A 19,748-nucleotide genomic window follows, 5' to 3' on the forward strand; every position below is an offset into this window, starting at 1 on the left:
GCAACCCGACCTTGGCCTTCGATCCTACCGCCGCCTGCACCGCCACCAACGCCGCGCCGCCGGAAGTACACTGGATCTGGGAGGGAGGGAGGGATTTTACCACAAAGACTGTGTGTTTCTGCAACCTCTTCCCGTGCCCAAACCTGTACCGAATTTCTCTCCGCCACCAGTCGCCGCCGGGGAACCACCGCCGCCCAACGTCACCGGTGAGAAGTGGAGGATTTTACGGCACCTCCAACTCCACCTCGGCACCGGATCTCACGCCACCAAGGAGAAAACCTTGCTCTGATTACCACTTGCCAGACCCTGATGAGTCTGACGAGCAATATTCAGGAAAAACAGGGGAGAAATTCCACTCAAACTAGCTCGATTTATGGTTCGGATCAAGGTGTTTTAGTACAAAGCAAGAGGAGCCTATGACCGGCCAGGAACACTGGCGGCCGAGAGGGGGAAACCCTAACAATTTCTATGCCCTCGATCGAGCTGGAGCTCTGGCTTTATAGCCTTACAAGTTGAGTGAAAGTAAGAAAGTAAAATGAAAAGTAGTGGAACACTGTAATCTTTGCCGGAAAGGGTACAGTGACCCGTGAGTTGATGGTACCGTCCGATGCCACTTGTACGCGATCCAGAGCCTCTCTTCAAAGCGAAGCGGTACGAGCGGAGGTAGAGCGTCTGATCAGTGATGGACGGCCAGGGTAGTCTCGCGCCAAGGACTGGGGATTTAAACTTAACTGAAGCGTTGTCGATTTGTTCAGTTGGGTCCTGACAAAAGCAAACTGAACTCTGGTAGAAATGTCTCCTATCATTAAACGAACATAACTTAAATCCATAAAAATATGGGCACCAACACAAGTCTAGAACTTAACTCTCATTAAACGAACATAACTTAAATCCATAAAAATACGAGCACCAACACAAATCTAGAACTTAACTATGGGGGCTGGTTTCACCACAAGAAATGTAACCATCTGAGCTATACTCAGTTAGCAACTCGAATTTAAATCTAGCAACAATCTTTTCGTGTGTTTTTTTTTTTTTTGCCTTACAACAGAACAGGTTTTTGCATGAACAATCAATCACTTGCACTCTACACAAACAAACAGAAAGCACCACAATCATCAAGCGGGTGGCGCGCATGCATGATGACAGGGATTTCCATGCCACAGTCAAGGCTCGAGAGCCGCAGCCTCTTTCTCGGAAAGCCATGACTGCAGGTGCAGGCCGCGCATGGCGCGAAACCATTATCAACGCCTTTAGGTAGCGTAACCTCGAGTAAAGAAGAGCCACCCAGCCACTACACCACCTTTTGCCCTAATTTAACCGGAAGAGCGAGAGGAAAAGTTACAACATAATGATGGTATGGAACGCGCTTTAATCTTCTTCCAACAGAAACAGTGATGAGCAGAGCACGCTTTCAGGGCGGTGCTTGCAGCCAGCCATCATGGCCTTAATGATATGATTGAATGCGTGGGCAGTTATGTATTGACAGATTTTCTATGACTGCACGTACTGGTACTGCTAGTAAGGTGCTCGCTGTCCGTCCATCCACTGCCAGTGGGCAAAAAAAAGGCCAGGAAAAGGACGGCAGCTATGCTGCCTCATTTAAATATCGTTGGCGTGCATGGCAAATTCCGGCCGTCTTAACCAAACACGAAACGCACGTCAGTCCTCCTCCAGTGCCACACTAATAACTACGGTGTAGATGTGATTGATGTCATGGTGGAAAATCATAGAAATGATGTTGCTGCCTCCCCAAGCTTCTTCTCTCCTCAACTCCACAAGAAACAGGAATTATGGACTCTACAAGAAAGTGTTGGGTCCTAAATCATATCCTGCGATTTTGATAATCATCCCAAAAGATTCGTAATAATGTCATTTTCTCTTTGGAAGGCTGCAACATGTTGCAGCAACAAAGGATGAAACTTACCCAAGCTTCGTCTTCAACAAAACACAACACAACACAATTGCGCAAAGGATAAGTTCACGCATCATCGACATGAAAAATGACACTAACGTTAAATTTCAGTAGCAGTCAAATATTAACTGAGAAAATTAAGATGGCCGTAGCCGTAGGAGGGGAGCGCACGTACATGAGCAGATGCATCTCATGCTCTTGTCCTAATGTCCTTTGAATCAAGCATGAGGAAAATTGAAGATAACATGATCAAACAGTCTCATCTCTGGATAAGTGTGATGCTTCATCGTTTTAGAACTTTGCCCCCCCCCCCCCCCCCCCCCCCCCATTCTCTTCAGCTCCATTACATTTAGTTCTTCACTTGCTAATCGGAGTTTCTGTTGAAGAAAATTGTAAGCAAGAATGCAAAGCATTGAGATGGAGCTGGGATAGGAGAAATATAGGAACAAGGTCACCTTGTTTCCCCACCAGTGACAGCAACCACCTTTGGCGCCGCCGATGCCCGATGCCGATCCCAGCCACCAAGCCGAGCGGCGACACCATCCATGAAGACCACCGTCTCCGTCGACACAAAATGAGGCGGTGCTGCTCAATCCACGACACACTTTCCTCCTACTGTTCCTACAGGACACGTGGGGTCGTGGGCATCGCCCCCAATGAGTCATTTCCGCTGTGATTACTTGTAGCAATGCTAGCATTGTTCTGTTAGTAAAGGAGCAAGTGTGGCAAGCTGTATTGCAGCATCTCAGAAGATGAACAATCAAAGAAGAAGAAGAAGAAGAAAGAAGAAGATATATCTCAGCAGAGGACCAGGAAACAACTAGGACCTCACTCACTGCTCACACGCCTAAAATAAACTAATAAATAAAATAGCTTCAGTTCTCATCTGCTACTCTAGGCTCAATGTCCTTTAATAGACCAACGATCTGCTGCATGGTTGGCCTCTTGGATGGCAGCTCGGCGGTGCAGAGGTAGGCGACCCTCAGTGCCTCATCCATCTGCCTCTCCAGTCCCGTGTCGCGGATCTTGGGGTCGATGATGCTCGACCCTTGATTTGCCTTCACCATTGCCCTTGCCCAGCTCACCAGGCTTGCCTCCTTCTGGTCAGGGTACTCATCACCCAGTGGCTTCTTGCCGGTGATCAGCTCAAACAGCACAATGCCGAAGCTGTAAACGTCGGACTTCGATGTCGCCGTGGCGTTCTCTGGGTCGGAGAACTCCGGTGGCACATAGCCAGGGGAATGGTCGCCGTCTGTGCTAGTCCCGGCGATCATTGACAAGCCGAAATCAGACAACCTTGGCTCCATTGCATAGTCAAAGTAGATGCTGCTTGCCTTCACATCCCGGTGGACGATCTGCGGAATGCAACCATGGTGGAGGAACGCCAGTGCCCTTGCAGCGCCTAATGCAATCTTGTGCCTAAACCTCCATGCCGCAGTGCCCTCTGGGGTGATGTTCTCGGTGGCCACGCCACCATTGTTATCCTCCCATGTGTCGGTGCTCCAGTCTTCAGTGGTCTGCACGCCTAGTGGCAAATCATGCAGCAAGTTGTGCAGATTGCCATTCTCCATGTACTCATATATCGCGATTCTTTGGCCTCCTGCTAAGCAGTAACCGGTCAAAGGAACCAGGTTTGAATGTTTGATCCGTCCCAGCCGCTCAAGCTCTCTCGCGGCATCCTCATCTGCCATTGCCGAACCATGGACCAACACCTTCACAGCAACCTGAATTCCACCAGGGAGGAACCCTGTGTACACTGGCCCGAATCTCCCTTCTGCCAGCAAAGTTCCCCTGTCAAAGTTTGATGTGGCTGCCAAGAGGTCGGCGAAGGTGAAGCTCAGCAATGGCTTCTCAAATATGACAACTGGAACGGATGTGGCAACCTTGACATCGGCAACCCAAGTTGTGGAATCAGTCTGGAACGCAAATGGCCCTGATGTCCCAGGCTCGTCTTTGAATGACGATGGCTGCTTATCAACGGGAAATGTGTCACCCCTCTTCTTCCTCGGCTTCCTGCACACAAGTGCCAAGCAAAGCAATGCAAGAACTGAGAAGAAGAGCGTGAGCACAATGGCCAGCGCCAACTTCATCCCCTTGCGGTGCCCCCCATTTTTCTTCATGCTGTCCGGGTTTACAGCAATCGGGCAGTCATTCCTGGACCTAGCAAAGGCGGCTGCAAACGCTTCCGGGGAGAGCTCGGAGGCGCAGACGGTGAGATTGTTGTATGAGAAGTTGAATCGATCCATTGACGCCAATTTCTTGACCAGTGACACAGGGATCTCCCCAGTGAGGTTGTTCACCGACAGGTCCAGCACCCGCAGCGGCAAAGTGCTCAAGTCCGGCACCACCCCGCTGATATTGTTCCGTGACAAATCCAGCACATGTAAGCCAACCAACCGGGAAGCCAACACCCCAGGGATTCTCTCATGCAACCCAGTGCTTGACAGATTGACATACTCCAATGAAGAAATCTCACCAATCGACGCCAGCAAATTATTCGTGGACAACTGGTTGAATGCGAGATTCATGTGCCTCAGGTTCCGGAACCGGCCAGGGAGGCCAAATTCCCCAAGAAGCTCGTTACTTGACAGGTCGAGGTACGTGAGGGACGTACCAGAATACCCACTGCTAAAATTCAACCGCGAGAAGCGGTTGTTGCTAAGGTCTATCACCCTCAACTGCTCCTGGAACGCCCCGATAATGGAGCCGCGGAGCTGGTTGCCGGACAGGTTGAGGTAGGCCAGCGACCGCAGCGGCGACAAGTCAGGCAGGTCGCCGTCCAGCGCATTGCCGGAGAGATCCATGGAGACGAGGCCCCCGCCGGCGCCCGGGACCTGGCCTTGGAACTGGTTGTGGCTGGCGTTGAGGACCTGCAGGCCGGCAATGGAGCCGAGCGCCGGCGGCAGCGCGCCGGAGAAGGCGTTGTGGGAGACGTCGAGCACCTGGAGGCGCGCGAAGTTGCCGACGTTGTTGGGGAGCGCGCCGCGGATGGCGTTGCGCGAGAGGTTGAGGCTCCGCAGCGAGGCGCCCAGCTCCCAGAGGTCGTTGGGGAGCGCGGTGAGGCGGTTGGCGCTGAGATCCAGCGAGCGCAGCCTGGCGAGCTTCCCCACCGTGTCCTCCGGGATGGGGCCCGACAGCCCCATCCCGGCGGCGGCGAACGCCAGCACCCGCCCCTCGCCGTCGCACGACACCCCAGGCCAGGAGCACACCGCGCCGGCGCCCGACGGCGGCGCCGCGAGGCCCATCTTGGCGTAGAAGCGCGCGACGAAGTAGGCGTCCGTGTTGGGCTCCTGCGCCGCCGCCGCGCAGCAGGCCGCCGCCGCCACCGCCAAGAAGAGCGAGGCGACGCCGCACGCACCGCCGCGGCCCATGGCGACGGCGAGAGGCGCGCGCACGCGTGCTCTCCCTCTCTCCCTCGAGTGTTTCTCTTGGCGCGTTGGTGGCTTACTGCGGTGCCGGTGTGTGCTTGGGGGAGAGAAGGGAGGGGGGAGCAGAGCAGGGTAGGAACGCGGCCATAAATCGTGGGGGTGGTGAAGTGAGTAAATTGGGGAGTGAATTGTGGGAGGGGAGTTGATTGAGATGAGCTGCACAGCAACAGCACATCAACATACGCGGAGACAGGCAGACACATATTCATCAGACTCGCACGTGCCCGAGTCAATGGAAATGCAGGCGCCCCAAGATCGACCAGGTCGGCACAGCAATGTCAACAAACGTTGCATCCGTTCTGAAGCATGCTGATCATATGGTGTAGTACAATTTAATCATTGTTGTGTTGTCACGAAATGAAGACTGTTTCATCCTGATTTGGTCAGGAAATAGTATGAAATTTATGCATGAAGATGGAGTGCATGCGTTGAAAATAAGGTTGAGCTCAACGATCGTCACACTTGTATTGGTCCTCTCAAGACAATGTATCTTTAAATTCACTACGCTCCGTGAGTTTGGATCTCAGGCAATCAATTGAGGTGTCTAATTGTGTATTTTATCTGCGATTTTGACTGGGTCATCGTGCCGGTGGGTGCATTTGATCAGCGCAACCGATTTTGATAACTAGAGCTAAGCTCCCTAGAAATGGTGCTCGCTAGGTGGGGATCGCGTGGTTCCCCGTTTGCCAATGGCTGCTTCGAGTCGGGTTGGGTACATTCGAATAATTGACAAAAAAACTACCAGATTTCACGTATCCGTTCCACAGAACTACCACATTTTAAAAACTGACCAAAAACTTCAGATTAGTGCTAATTTCGTGACAAAAAACTACCCGATCGAGTTGATGACTTTTTTATGATTTTAAACCTGTTTATGACATGTGGGACCGGCAGCAAAGTCAACTCTGTTTATTTTGACTGTCAAGTTAACCGTTATGATAGGTGGGACCCACACGTCATCATCAACCTTCTTCTTCCTCCCCTCCTCTCTCTCTTTGGCATTTCAACAAACACCTCTTGTGCGTGAGACGGAAGTGGGACCCACACGTCATCATCAACCTTCTTCTTCCTCCCCTCCTCTCTCTCTTTGGCATTTCAACGAACACCTCTTGTGCATGAGACGGAAACAGGGGAGCTCCGACCGCCTGCTCGCTTTACACCACGTCGGACCCCAGCACGAGCGCCGGGTGAACTAGCTCCGGGTCGGCTCTGCCTCGCACTGCACGGCGGCAGCCTTCGCGGTGACATCGATGTCGGTGTCGCGAGCTACTGCTCGATGGTAGATGTGGGCCTGGCCGGTCGCCGGGCGCGGCCGTGTGTGGGCTACAGGGGGCGGTGCAGCGCTGGGAGGAGGAGGCGGGGCGAGCCATGAGCGCGGGTCTGGGAGGGTTCACGCGGCGGAGGCAGAGGCGGGAGTCGAGCAGTGGCGAGCCACGCAGGCCAGCGGGCAGCGCGAGCGGACGGCACGGGCGGTCTGCGGCGGCGGGGCCGGTAAGCTGCAACGGCAGCAAGCCAGCAGGGGCGCGGGCGGGAGCTGCGCGGCAGCAGGCAGGGGAGGCCAGGGGCTCGCCGGCGCGGGCAGCAGAGGCCAGCAACGGGGACAACGACGGTAGCGACAGGTAGCAACGACAACAGATAGAGCAGCGGCGGCGCCGCCTAAGAGCAGCGACGAGCTTCGGCAACAATGGCGGCGGTGGCGAGCGCCGTTAGCCGTTAGCGCGGCAGCCGTCCCGACAGGTGGGCCAGCTCTGTCAGAAAGGGATTTAAAACGGTTAAATTGGTCTTCAACTCGACCTGGTAGTTTTTTATCACGAAATTAGCACTAATCTGGAGTTTTTGTCAGTTTTCAAAATGTGGTAGTTCTGTGAGACGGATACGTGAAATGTGGTAGTTTTTTTGTCAATTACTTGGTACATTCTTCTCTAACTAGAAGCAGACATGCGCTTTGCTACGTTGTTTGGCCATAATGGTTATTTTCTGGATGTGTATTTTCTATGGTTTCCCTTTTGCTTTGTTCGTTGATTTGTCTGCTTTTTTTGTGTGCCTCCACCCACACAACAACACAACGGCCACGCTCGATAAAATCCAACACCCAATGCAATTTTGTCAAAACAAGGACACCCTTTCCTATGTGCCTACCCAGTGCCCCAGTTGCAAAAAAAGCAATCTAACACCTCCACCAACCCCTCGCATCAATCCCATACGCAAATAGAAACGACTGTCGCAGTAGGATGGAACACATGAAAGAAGTAACACCACACCGGAGAACATGCAAGCCGAATTTATGGGCAATGCAATCAAAATGCCATCAGACGCAACACCACCCCTAAAAGACCTCCTCCAAACACGATGAGAGTAGTAGGAAAGGGTACCTGGCACCCATAGGCACCTCTCATCATGGTGGTCGTGTTCTCTTGAACCCAGTTTTCCTCTCTCTCCCCCCTCTCTCTCTTCTCTCTCTTTCTGTAACGCCCACGATGCGGCTATATCTCCCATGTGTCGAGGCACGACTTAGAGGCATAACCGCATTGTGGTTTTGTCGCAAGAAGGGTCATCTTCACACAATCTCATGTAATGAAGAAGAATGGAATAAAGAGTTGTCTTACAATCGGCACTTCACACAATACATAAATAAATCATACATCAATCAGAGTACACACATAGGTCCGACTACGGAACCAAAATAAAAGAAGACAACCCCAAATGCTAGATCCCCGATCGTCCCAACTGGGCTCCACTACTGATCAACAGGAAAACGAAACATAGTAACGACCAAGGTCTTCATCGAACTCCCACTTGAGTTCGGTAGCATCGCTTGCACTGGTATCCTCGGCACCTGCAACTGTTTGGAAGTATCTGTGAGTCACGAGGACTCAGCAATCTCACACCCGCGAGATCAAGACTATTTAAGCTTAAGGGTAGGAAAAGGGTAGAGAGGTGGAGCTGCAGCAAGCACTAAGCATATATGGTGGCTAACATACGCAAATAAGAGCGAGAAGAGGAGCAACGGAACGGTCGTCAACTATTAATGATCAAGAAGTGATCCTGAACTCCAATTACGTCAACCATAACACAAAAGCCGTGTTCACTTTCCGGACTCCGCCGAAAAGAGACCATCACGGCTACACACGCGGTTGATGCGTTTTAATTAAGTCAAGTGTCAAGTTCTCTACAACCGGATATTAACAAATTTCCATCTGCCACATAACTGCGGGCACGGCTTTCGAAAGATAATACCCTGGAGGGGTGTCCCAACTTAGCCCATCACAAGCTCTCACGGTCAACGAAGGATATTCCTTCTCCCGGGAAGACCCGATCAGTCTCGGAATCCCGGTTACAAGACATTTCGACAATGGTAAAACAAAACCAGCAAAGCTGCCCGATGTGTCGACAATCCCGATAGGAGTCGCACATATCTCGTTCTCAGGACACACCGGATAAGCGAAGCGTACAGGTACCGACGTAACCCAAGTTGCCAAGGGATGGTCCCGCACGGTGCTCTAGTTTGGACCAACACTTAGACAAGCACTGGCCCGGGGAGGGGGGGTAAAATAAAGATGACCCTCGGGATGCGCGACTCCCAAGGGAAAAAGGCTAGGTGAGGCAAATGTAAAACCAAGGTTGGGCCTTGCTGGAAGAGTTTTAGTCAAAGCGGACTGTCAAGGGGGTCCCATAAATCACCCAACCGCGTAAGGGACGCAAAATCAAGGAACATAACACCGGTATGACGGAAACTAGGGCGGCAAGAGTGGAACAAAACACCAGGCATAAGGCCGAGCCTTCCACCCTTTACCAAGTATATAGATGCATTAATTAAATAAGAGATATTGTGATATCCCAACATCAACATGATATCCATGTTCCAACATGGAACAAACTTCATCTTCACCTGCAACTAGCAACGCTATAAGAAGGGCTGAGCAAAAGCGGTAACTTAGCCAAACAACGGTTTGCTAGGAAAGGATGGTTAGAGGCTTAACATGGCAATATGGGAGGCATGATATAGCAAGTGGTAGGTAGCGCAACATAGCGATAGAGCGAACAACTAGCAAGCAAAGATAGAAGTGATTTCGAGGGTATGGTCATCTTGCCTGAGATCCCGCAAGGAAGAAGAACGAGTCCATGAAGAAGACAAACAGACGGAGTCGAACGAATCTCACAACTCCGGAATGAAACCGAAGCTAACGAGAGAAGCAACCCGGAAAGAAACAAACAACATAGTAAACAACCACCACATACACATGGCATGATGCACAGTCAAGTATGATGCATGTCCGGTTTAAATGAGGCATGGCATGGGAAAATGCAACAAACAATACTACAAATTAAGCGGAGCTCAATATGCAACGAGTTGCATATTGGCAAAACACCACATCAATTATTTAGTTCTCTCCCGTTTATGTGCTCGACCATATTAAAAGTTATTTAACCATGGCAAGGGGTGAAACATATGAAATCTACCTATCTAGGCAAGTTTAAATGAGGCCGGAAATAACAAATAACAATTTCGGAAAAATCCCCATATGTCATTTAGTAATTTAAAGCAAACAACAATTTTAAACGTTTTAAATGTTATTATCATGATGCGGATGACATTTACAAGTTTTATGCAATTTATGAAAATGTTGACATAAGCATGTTATGAAGCATTTGTCACCGTGGTGGAAGAAAGGGGTGCCACGGCAACGAATCCGAAAATGATGCCACGGCAACATATCGGTTTCGGTAGCTCATGGAGATACCAGTGCAAAAGGAAACATGGCATGAGTGTGGCATGCAAGGTGGTGGGGTGATCCCGGTTACCGGGTTCCCACGAGACGATGGCATGGCAACGAGGAGGAACATGCAAGCGACAATTTCGAGCACGGTGCAAACGCGGGCATCTCATGCATCGCAAACATTCGTTCTCGAAAGGTCATCTCGGCGGTTATACCTTTGAAGCGTGCATTTTCGGAACAAATCCAGTTCGTCGAAGGAAGTAGTGGTACACGGGCCATAGTGGAAGTAGTCGTTCTCGCGACGGTAGTTGAAGTAGACGTCCACGGGTCATCGTGGGAAGTAATCGTACATGGCGACGGTAGTGGAAGTAGTGGCACACGTTCGTTTTCGGAGAGGTACTTGACGGGTCCGAGGTCTCCGGCGTAGTGGTACACATTTCGGAAGCGGTTCACGACGATGGTAGTCGATCTTGGTGATCCGAAGGGGTACTCGGCGAATGACGACCGTAGTGGTACTTGGGGAAAAATCTCGGAGACGATGCTTGGCGGTCTTGGTGTGGCCTTGGCGTCCATTGTAGTCGATCTTGCCGGCCTTGACGGTCCAACACAAAACAACACAAGGGGCCTCGGGATGCCAGCAGCAAGGAGGCGATGGTGGTGGTCAGCGGCAGGAGATGGTCGGCAGCTTGAGCGGAGGCAGGCCGGCAGGGCGCTGGCTGGGCCTTGCAGCAGAAGCAGCCCACGCATGCGGCTGCGTGGGCGCTCGGTCAACGCTGGAGGCCAGCGAGGCAGAGGAGGTCGGACGGGCCGAAGGCGCTCAGGGTCGAGCTCCTCTCGATCCAGAGCATGGTTGTGGGCGCGGGACGGAGGTTGGGCGTGCGGAGGCACGACGGAGGGTTGCGGGGTCGAGCATGAGCTCTCCTGCGTGAGTTGCAGCCCTCGCTTGTAGGCACTGGCTTCCGACCGGCGCGACGCATGAGGAGGCAGGGCGTGGGCGGAGAAGGCCCAGAACGGGACGGAGACGACGGGTTCATGGAGGAGGACAGGCGAGCTTGGCGAGGCCGAGGCTGCGAGGCGGGGCGCGGCGGCCATGGAGGTGGGGCGCAGCACGACAGCAAGACGGCGGCGGCTGCCGGGCGCCGGCGGTGGGTGTGGGTGGCGACGCCATGGGAGCGAGGAGGAGGTCGGGTGCTGGCGCGCGGAGGAAGATGGGGATCGGGCGCGAGGAGAGGGAGAGGGGGTCGGGCACTGGCGGCGCTGGAGGGAAGGAGATGGGGATCGATAGGGGGTTCGATCGGGCTAGGGTTTAGGTTAAGTGGGGCGGCTGGGCCTCGTGGCCTGCTGGGTTCCTTTCTCCCTCTCTCTCTCTCTCTTAAACTTTCTTTAACAGAAAAGAATTAGAGAGAAGAAAAGAAAGAGAGGGTTAGGGAAAGAAGTTGGACATGGGGATTATTTTCCCGGACTCACAAAAATGTGCTTGTTCCGAGAAAATAGAAAATGCCATGATTAAAAGATTTAAATTCAAACTCATTTGATTTGAATTCAAATGATTTGAATAGGAAGTGAGGGTTGGGACGGTCCAAAAATGTTCGGATTTTTGGTGGAGCTCCGGAATATGATGAAAAAAATATATGGCAAGGTTGGAGACCAAGAATTAAAATAACAAAGGCATTGGGATAATTTGCAAGTGTGTTATGGTGAATTCCAAATTAATGAGATATTAAATATAGCTCCCTAATATTGGGAGGATATGTTATAAAGAGAAGTCACCCTTCCCTCGATTTAAATAGATCAATCATCTATGCAATTTATTAGTTGAGTTGAGATGCAAAGATTAATGACATGATGGCATGATGACATGATGCAATGCAAAAATAAAAGAGCAAGCACAAATGAAACACACAGTGATCACAAAAATATGGAAGTCTTCTGAAGCGTCGGTCTCGGGGCGTTACACACACACACACACACACACACTCTCTCTCTCTCTCTCCATACACAGGGCCACAAATGCAACACGGAAGCAGCAAAAAACCCAAAACAACCGAGGTGGGGCCTCACAGTTGGGCTTGGACCAAACTATTGTTTCCCGTAGAGGAAACACAACCCGACACCAAGAGCTCCCTATTTCTAGAGAGCTCAGAGATTAGCAACTTTTCCATATGTTAGTTTCAGCAAACCTTCATGAAAAGCTTGTATCTATTTACATGTACCTCACACAATATAACTCTTACCTTATAGATGAAGCGGGATATTTTTTTCCTTATATTCATTCAGAATTCTTGTTTGTAGGTTTCATGATCTATTTACATTAATATATCTAACACATGCATAAACATTGTTAGCCATTTATAGGCATGGAAAGCACTATCATAAGAATGTGAATTGGTCATAGTTTTATACAACATAAATAGAACAAAACAGTCGTTCAACCTATAGGAACAACAAAAACCAAATATTACTGTGGCTTTATTTGATGGGATCAGACAATTAACAAAGTGCATTGCTTAAATTCAGATGCTGAAACAGAGTTATGCATTATGACTGCAAGAACCTGAATTTATTTGGATAATGTCATATCCCCGATTTTTTCCCAAATCTGAAATGTTTAAAAATTGAGATGGAATTAAAAAAATTCTAGAAAAACTCTTGCTAGTTTGTTAGTTAGCAAAATTGCCTATGATTTGCTTGCTGTTTGAACTTGATTGATTTGATTCATCACCTAGGAGGGTTAAAGGCCCTATGCAACTAGTTGAAACCTAGGTAGACTAGGGTTGAAACCTAAATCATAAAAACAGAAACTTAAATAAAACCCTAAAAGGGTTAAATAGGAAATAATTTCCTAAAAGGAAATTATAAAACAAATACTCAAACGAATGAAGATGGGTCATAGAAAATGAAACTAGGGGAAATCAGAAGGAAACTATTTTTGGAAAATAAAATATAATCAAAGGAAATATTTTAATAAAGCCTAGAAATAAAGTGCAAAGGCTCAAATAAAATAATCATCTTATTAGAAATATTCTATTTGGAATTTAAAACAGTTCACAGGTGAAAGAAAAATCAAATTCAAAAGGCTTTGAATTTAGAAAGAAAATAGAAAAAGGGAAAGAAAGAAAAATAATATGGCCTACCAGCCACACCGGCGGAGGCCATCGCGCAAGCTCAGCTGCTGTTGAACTTCCCACCAGCGCCGGAGAAGATGGTTGAGTGGAGAGCCACCATCCAGAGCCTCGTCAACAGGCGAAACCTTCACAGCAGCAACCGATAACACCGACAGGAGCAGCTGGCGAACGGACTGGAGGCGTTGCGCCAACGGTGCAGTCTCCTCAGCAACAACGACAAGGCAGGCGAACCAACGAGTAGTACGAGGTGTCAATGGCGTCATCTGAGCCGTGAAACCGCCAAGATCAGCACCGGTTAAAGCAAGACCGGCGAGTTGAAGACGCCCGCACGACCATCGAGCAGCGCCGGGAAGCACGTCGTCGGTTAGTTGACCGTGCTGGGCCGACAGTGAACAAGCCTGCGCCAGGGTATCCTGGGTGTTTGTCATACGATGTAGGCTGCCCAGCCTTTACCCACGAGCTGCGACAAGTTTGGCCCTCTTCTCGGAGCTTCAAGCCAGACTTGCCGGACAAGTACGATGACAAGATCAACCCAGAGTTCCTTGGCATCTACACCATAGCTGTGCAGGCTCCCGGAGGAAGAGATGTGAGAGTTCTCGCCAACTACTTTCCATTGTCGCTCAAACCCAATGTGAGGTCTTGGCCGATGAACTTGCCGGAGGGCTCCATCTCCTCTTGGGCAGATTTATGCCATCAGTTCGTTGGTGCTTACCACGGAGGCCATAAGCTTCCTGGTCAGCCCAACGATCTACATGTGCCTCCACAAATGGATGGCGAGCCCCGCCGCAAGTATATCTAGAGGTTCAGCCGTGTACACCACAATATCCTAGACGTTCACCCTGCTGCCGTTAACGCCGCGTTCCACATGAACGTGCGCAATCGGAGGATGCGGGAAGAAATGAGCATCACGAAAGTGAGGGATATTCCTGAGCTGTACGCACTTGCCAACAAGTGCGCACGTGTTGAAGAAGGGACGCGGCTCCCTGGAGAGGATGCAGGAGCCACTGTTGATTCAGAGGATGATGATGCAACCACTCCGAAAAAGAAGGGCCGAAAGCGCAATCACAAGCACAAAGGCAAGGCAGTACTGGCTGTTGCGGGGTCTGGAATCCTAGCAAGAAGCCCAAGACCAAAGATATTGACAAGGAGGTTGTTGTTTGCACTTCTGGTCATGTGGCTGCTGCCAGTGAGAAGACCGATGGTCCGCACTGCAAGATCCACCATATTGTTGGTCACGATCTCCAGGAGTGCCAGTAAGTAGAGCATCTTGCTGAAAAGCAGAAGCTTGAATATGAGAAGCGCGACAAGGAGAAGGGCCAGAACAGTGCTAGCGGGTCCGGCAAGAAAAATCGTGGCACCCATGAGGGCCACCGCGGCAAGGCCAGCAAGCAGAAAGAAAAACCTGCACCTGGCGCATCAAAGTTGTTGGCGTACGACAATCTATCTGACCAGCAAGGCCCCTTTGTGGCCCGAACCTGGGTAAATCTTGTGTGTTTACTTGTTGTATCTGCTCTTTGTGTTCTGCGATCCCCACAGTCGAACCGCAAAGGGGCCTTGTTGGTCCCATAGATTGTCGTACGCTGACATATGCCTTTCTCTCTATATAAAAGATTTGACTTGCGTAAGTTGACACTTCATGAATTTCTTTGCGAATGCCTGACAAATGAACTGCTATACCTGTCGGTATTTGTGAGGATGTTCCTGTTGTGGTTGCTAACGTTACTATTTTAACAGACTTTGTTATTCTTGATATGCCCAAGGATGACAACATATTGGCTATCATTGGTAGACCTTTTCTGAATACTGCAGGGGTTGTTATTGACTGCAACAAAAGCAAAGTCACTTTTCATGTTAATGGCAATGAGCATACGGTATATTTTTTGAAGAAGACAAATAAAGTAAATAATCTTAATTCTATTGAAAAAGTTATGACAATTATTATTGGAAGTTTTGAGTTTCCTCTTCCGATTCCCGAAAAGAAATATCAAACTCTTATTGTTGGGACAATGCATATCCCAGTTGAGGTAACGTAGTGAAGTTCTTCGGTTTTATGTCACTAGGAAATGGTTTGTTAATAAAACTTGATCAACCTATTAATATATTCTTTGAGGGGCATATGTTCGATGAATTCTGTAAGCACAACCTTCTATAATTATAGTTAGCCCTCTGTTATTTTAAGTTAAATAAAGAAAAATGCCATGATTATCCTGTTTTTTGAATTATTAGTGCAATAAAAAATAGCCCAAAGATAAAAGTGCTCAGAATGTCATAAAATCTTACCACGATTTGTTATTGAATATTTGAGAATTTTTGGCACTGGACACACCTCGGGAGGGTACCCCTGCTGTCCACAAGACAACATGGCGCGCCTACCTCCCCTCCCAAGGCGCACCCTGATGTCTTGTGGGGCCCACGGGACCTCACTCACTTAGTCCACCTTCCCATTGCTTCTTCTTCCTCCAGAAAACAATCCTGGTAGTTCTTGCTCTCGTGTTCTTGCCCAAAAACTGAGATTTTCCATCTCTTTGCTCGGAGCTCCGTTTCCGAAACTGTTTTGGGGGATTGCTCCTTGGTATGTGACTCCTCCATTGATCCAATTAGTTTTTGTTTTAATGGTTTATATCTTGCTTATTTTGCTGCTATTGGTGACCAAGAAAATGAGTTTGCATGTTGAATTCATTTGGTTCCAAGTAGTTTGAATGCTTTATATGGCCTCTATACACTTGTAGGAGTTATTGCTATCAATTTTGTTGAGTTTTGTTAACATATTTTTGTGGCCCAAAATTTTTAGATTTTTTTAGGAAGATGAACATGTTTAGGAGGAAGTCTTCAGGAGGCTCTTCAAGCCAAAGTGCGGCTCGTCCGGCTTACCACGAACCTTGAGTGAGCTCCATACGAGGTGTCGAAGTAAAATCTTGTCAATGGTCTTATGACACCTTCATGATGGGCGCCGGTATCACTACAAAAAAACACTTTTGTGATGATACGTGTTGTTCATAGTAGGTCACGTTTTCAGTCATGCATGTACGTCTGTGACGATTTTATGACAAAATCAAGATAGTCATACATGTGTTGTCGTAGAAGTGTTCCAAGAAAATACTGAAATTATCATCACAGAAGTGTCCACTTCCATGTCGGTAAATGGTGTGTCATGAAAGTGTTTTTTATTGATACGTCTCCAACGTATGTATAATTTTTTATTGTTCCATGTTATTATAGTATCAATCTTGGATATTTATTATGCAATTATATATTATTTTTTGGGACTAACCTATTAACCTAGTGCCCGGTGCCAGTTTTTGTTTTTTGCTTGTTTTTGGCTTTTTTAGAAAATCAGTAACAAATGGACTCCAAACACTACGAAACTTTTTGACAATTTTTCTGGACCAGAAGGGACCCTGGAAGCTTCGGGAGAAGACCTGAAGAGCCACGAGGACGCGATAAGCTTGGGAGGCGCGCCCCAGGGGGGCGCTGATACGTCTCCATCGTATTTACTTTTCCAAACTCTTTTGCCCTCGTTTTGGACTCTAATTTGCATGATTTGAATGGAACCAACCCAGACTGACGCTATTTTCAGCATATTTGCCTTGGTGTTATTTTTGTGCAGAAATAAAAGTTCTCAGATTGACCTGAAAATTTACGAAGAATATTTTTGGAATAAATAAAAAGTATTGGTGAAAGAATCAACCAGAGGGGACCCGCCACGTGTCCACAAGAGTGGAGGGACCCCCCTAGGGCGCGCCCCCTGCCTTGTGGGTCCCGTGGACCTCCTCCGACCCTAACTCCAACTCTATATATTCACGTTCGGGGAGAAAAAAACAGAGAGAAGGATTCATCGCGTTTTACGATATGGAGCTGCCGCCGCCTCCCGTTCTTCATCGGGAGGGTTGATCTGGAGTCTGTTCGGGGCTCCGGAGAGGGGGATCCACTACTGCAGGATGCTACTAACGCGACACTATGATCAGAGACCCTTCGACGAAACTGTGTGCGATGCAATAATCGCAAACGGTGGTGTAAAAGAACCGTCAAAAAAGGTGCAAAACATTTGCGATGGCGGAGCCATCAAACACGGTTCAGATTTTAGTTGCGTGTGCGATGCAGGGCATACGGTTGATCTAGACTAACTGTTTGTGATTAGACAAAACAACAGAAATGGCCAGCCATATCAATGTGTGTGCGATATATGGCATACAGTTCGCTCTAATGAACTGTTTGCTATTAGGGAAAGCAACAGAAACGGTCAGCCAGATGAAGGTGTGTGTGATATACGACATAAGGTTCAGTCAAATGAACTGTTTTCTATTAGGGAAGAAAACATAAATGGTTCAACTTAACAAGATGTGTGTGATACGCGGCAAAAAGGTCCGGAGGTTAATTCGAGAACAAGTACACAGAGGTTAATTTGACATACATGACTTATAAGTTTCACAGAAATCATATCACTTTTTTTGGAAAACATTTAATTGCGTTGAATGTATATAGTGCTCCGTCCTATTAGTTGAATTAACCTCGAGGTCCATGTTTTGGAAACATGTCGTAAAGTAACGGGATGGACCTTCATTCAAGCCCATCAACATGTGTTCAAAAAACAAAAATTATCAAAAAGTAACGAGATAGACCTTCTTCAAGCCAATCAACATGTGTACAAAAAATAAAAAATGTCAAAAATTACAAAACAAGGACCTCGAGGTTAATTCAACTAATATGATGGAGCACTATATACATTCAACGCAATTAAATGTTTACAGTGACCCATCACATCAGTTAATTTAACATCGAGGCCACTTCCCATCCGGTCGCCCATCTGATGACTACTCAAGCCTCAGCACAGTTAACTTGGGAGTTCTGTTAGATGAGCTATCTGTAGGGAAGTTGGTCCTTGCTGCTGTAGGATCCCTCTTTGCATCCTTTATTGGGTACCCGGATGACCGACTGTTGCCGCCCAATGGTCAATGCCACGCCTCCCGCATGGCAAGTTTTGCAGCGGGTAACTACATCGTCGCGCCGCGCCCGGCGCAACCGCATGCACACGAACGTGCGTGATCGTGCGCTGGCCCCAAACACTGGCAGCACAACTTATAAATTGATGGATGGAGTACAAGTTACAGTGATGCATATAATTAAGGGATTTTTATTTCTGTGCCCCTGGTTCCTTAGCTCTACTCATTCATCCCCGCGCTCTTAACTTTTGCTCACTTTTCCCCACTCCCTTGCCAGAAACCCTCATAACTGGGCACAACGGACGTTGCCGTTGGGTCAAAGGCTTTGACTGTTAGCTGACGAGTGGGGCTGCGTATACGTGGGCGCATGCAAGACCGCGGTCGTGGGGTAGCACATCATATAAAGAGGGCAACCGCCTCCATAGCCCCTACCATTTTCCCCAAATCCCCTCGCTGCGCCCAACGCGTTTGAGTCGGCTCGTGCGCCCAACGCTGGCCTGACCCATTTTAACAGCACCAACAACAAAAATGTGCATGCATATTTGAAATAAAAACAACTTAATTAAACATTAAAGCCGGCCTTAGGAAGGCCGGCGAGAGTCCACGCGTCCACATTAGCATTAAAAGAAATTAAAAACAACCTAATTATGAGGCGGCGCGCTGCCCAGCGCGCCCTAGGCGTTGTCGTCATCGTCGTCCTCGGGGTAGGTGAGGTCGATGAGCGTCGGCGCAGGGCCGGCCCAGGGGAACACCGTGTTCCAGGCAGCGCCCATGTCGGCCGCGGGCAGCTGTTCCGGCGGGGGCAGCGCCGGCCCAGGGGGCTGTGCGGCCGCCTGTGCAGCCGCGGCTTGGCGCGCCTCCTCCTCGAGGTCGCGCTTGACCGTCTCCTCATACTCGCCGCGACGGCGCTCCTCGACGAGCCGTCGCTGGTGCCACATCTCGAGGTACGCCGCCTCCTGCTCCGGGGTCGCCCCCATCCAAACCGGTGGCGCGGACACCCACTCGCGCACCACTCCCGTCCAGGAGAAGCGCATGATGGGCTCCGGCTCGGGCTCGGGCTCCGGGTCAGCCTTGACGAGTCGTCGGGGAGGGGACGGTGGGGCCACTGGCGGCACGACGCAATCGCCGCCCGCGGAGAGGACGAGGGCCTGCGCCATGGCCGCCTCGTAGCGAGCCTCCTCTTCCTCCACCACCTCCACCCTGCGCCGCTCGTCCTCCTCGCTCTCGCGGTAGACCGCCTCAAGGGCCGCCTGGTAGGTGGCCTACGCCGCCTGGTCTTCCTCCCGGACGACGAGCGGGGGCGGCGGCACGCTGCGGTCGACCTCCAGCACGCCGCGTCGCCTCGCCTCCTCGTGCTCGAAGGCGAACCACCTCGCCCAGTTAGGCGAGTCGGTGGCGTAGGTGGCATTGCGGTGCTGCTTCGACGTCAGCATTGCCCGCCGGGTATCTATAATTTTTTATTGTTCCATGCTATTATATTATCTGTTTTGGATGTTCAATGGGCTTTATTATACACTTCTATATTATTTTTGGGACTAACCTATTAACCGGAGGCCCAGCCCAAATTGCTGTTTTTTTTTGCCTATTTCAGTGCTTCGAAGGAAAAGGATATCAAACAGAGT

The 19,748-nt window shown here is 49.5% G+C and overlaps 1 protein-coding gene across 1 annotated transcript; it reads right to left on the reverse strand.

The window, feature by feature from the left end:
- Positions 1-2,591: 2,591 nt before the first annotated feature.
- LOC109770583 (probable LRR receptor-like serine/threonine-protein kinase At2g24230) lies at positions 2,592-5,492 on the reverse strand. Its single transcript, XM_020329292.4, has one exon. The coding sequence runs from the start codon at positions 5,284-5,286 to the stop codon at positions 2,791-2,793; it is 2,496 nt and encodes an 831-aa protein (XP_020184881.1). The 5' UTR covers positions 5,287-5,492; the 3' UTR covers positions 2,592-2,790.
- Between the last annotated feature and the right edge of the window lie 14,256 nt (positions 5,493-19,748).

Source organism: Aegilops tauschii, chromosome 5, assembly GCF_002575655.3.
Source record: "Aegilops tauschii subsp. strangulata cultivar AL8/78 chromosome 5, Aet v6.0, whole genome shotgun sequence".
In the NCBI taxonomy this organism is placed as follows: Eukaryota; Viridiplantae; Streptophyta; class Magnoliopsida; order Poales; family Poaceae; genus Aegilops; species Aegilops tauschii.